The sequence below is a fragment of the Myotis davidii genome, unplaced genomic scaffold (assembly GCF_000327345.1).
Source record: "Myotis davidii unplaced genomic scaffold, ASM32734v1 scaffold469, whole genome shotgun sequence".
NCBI lineage: Eukaryota > Metazoa > Chordata > Mammalia > Chiroptera > Vespertilionidae > Myotis > Myotis davidii.
The window spans coordinates 215,552-217,319 of NW_006299722.1; the positions used below are offsets into that span (position 1 = coordinate 215,552).

At 38.2% G+C, this 1,768-nt stretch overlaps 1 protein-coding gene across 1 annotated transcript in view; it reads left to right on the plus strand.

Moving 5' to 3' along the window:
• LOC102768212 (complement receptor type 1-like) overlaps positions 1-1,768 on the plus strand; it is a gene marked incomplete at its 3' end in the record, with an annotated part of 135,542 nt that overhangs the window by 56,964 nt on the left and 76,810 nt on the right. The window contains exon 31 of the mRNA XM_015571895.1: positions 947-1,165. Within this exon, the coding sequence (XP_015427381.1) occupies positions 947-1,165 (219 nt within the window). The remainder of the gene's footprint in view (positions 1-946; positions 1,166-1,768) is intronic.

The window sequence follows — 1,768 nt, forward strand, 5'->3', positions numbered from 1 at the left end:
ATTACAACGTTTATGTTAGGAGAAATCTACTCAGACATCAAAATAAGCTTTTTATAGTAAAACTTATGAGAAAATAGTTTACATACTATTATCTACCATCCAATGTTTCTTGATGAGAATGATAAGTGGCTGTCCTGCTGGCGTGCATGAGAGCTCAGTTATTGATTGGACATCTTATTTTCATGACTCTTACTATTGAAGTAGCTTCCTCAAAACACCAAGCCTAGTTAGAAACGCCAACTAGAAGTGAGGAGGGGACTGTTTTATACAGACAACCAAATACTAGAAAGAAGTAACAAGTGGAAGCCTGACAGAAAGTAAAGAAGAAAATTCTATCATATATCCATACATTTTAAAAAACAAAGCAATCCGAGTTGCTTAGAATTTTTACAATGACCGCAGAGGCTTCAATTCACTGTGGCAGCACAGTCATAATCAAGATCAATGGCCAGTATCGAAAAGTTTCACATCTTTAAGGTGATTAGCACACGTGGAATACTTTGTAAAAACATTTTTTGAAAATTTCTTCCTTGAGGACAGTGACTTTATCTGTGTTCTTCATCACCATATTCCAGGGCTCCAATGAGTGAGTGACACAGAGTATGTGCTCAAGTAATATTTATTTAGTAGTTGAGTGAATTATCCTCTAAAGGGTTATTATTATTCTTTACAAGTTTTGGTACTTAATTCAAGGGTGTTAAGTTTGCTTTATCCAGAAGACTTAACTAGCAGGAAGATTCAAAATAAGCAAATTTCTTCTGTACATTTTCCCATGAAAAATGAGATCGAGATCTTATTTCATTTAGCCCATCTCATCAACGGTCTACAGCAAAGATACACAGTCATGGGTGTTTTCTAGGTAGCACCATCCATAGCATCCTATGCCTGCAGAATACTTCCAGTGGAAGCTCCTCAATGAAACTAATAGCTCTTGCGTTCTTTCCAGAAATCTTATGTCCAAATCCTCCAGATATTCGTAATGGAAGACACACAGGAAAACCTCTGGAAATCTTTTCTTTTGGAAAAGAAGTAACTTACACCTGTGATCCCCAACCAGACAAAGGGATGAACTTCAGTCTCATTGGGGAACGCACCATCCGCTGCACAAGTGACAGTCGAGGGAACGGGATCTGGAGCGGCCCTGCCCCTCGCTGTGGACATCCAGGTCAGTACATACTATGCCCCATCCCAGATGGCTCCAGAAATATCTAAAACAGATCTTCCAAATCTCCCAATTACAGCATCGTGCTAATTTGTGCACTTGACACAATTAAATGCAAAATTGGTTATAAATGATTTTAAGATATGTGAACACATAGGAGTCTGATGACGTTTGTTGCTAGAGAGTTGGTGAAAAGGGAAGATGGTGGGAGGTACTTCTAATTATAGCTAGCATTGGAAGAAAAATGTTTTCAAAGCATAAAAATTGAAAGCAAATACCTATGGACCTTAACTAGCATAAGTTATGCCATCTATAGTTTTTGGAGGGGAGCACAGGTCAGTAGAGAATAAGGCCAGGCAAAATCTCTTTTTATTACCCATTTGGCCCAAGACCCCTGTGCATTCTCTGTGAAAATGGAGCTGCATTGTAGACAAACTACATAGAATGCTGTAGCCAATTCGGGCTAAGCTCTACATTAAAATAAGGCTGATTTGCTCCTTTGCCCCCACTTATTTTAGTTGTTGAAACTTCTCACTTTGTTGCAAAGAAAATGCAAAGGAAAATGCAAAAAATAGAGTGTTACTTTCTGGATAAGGTTTCCTAAAA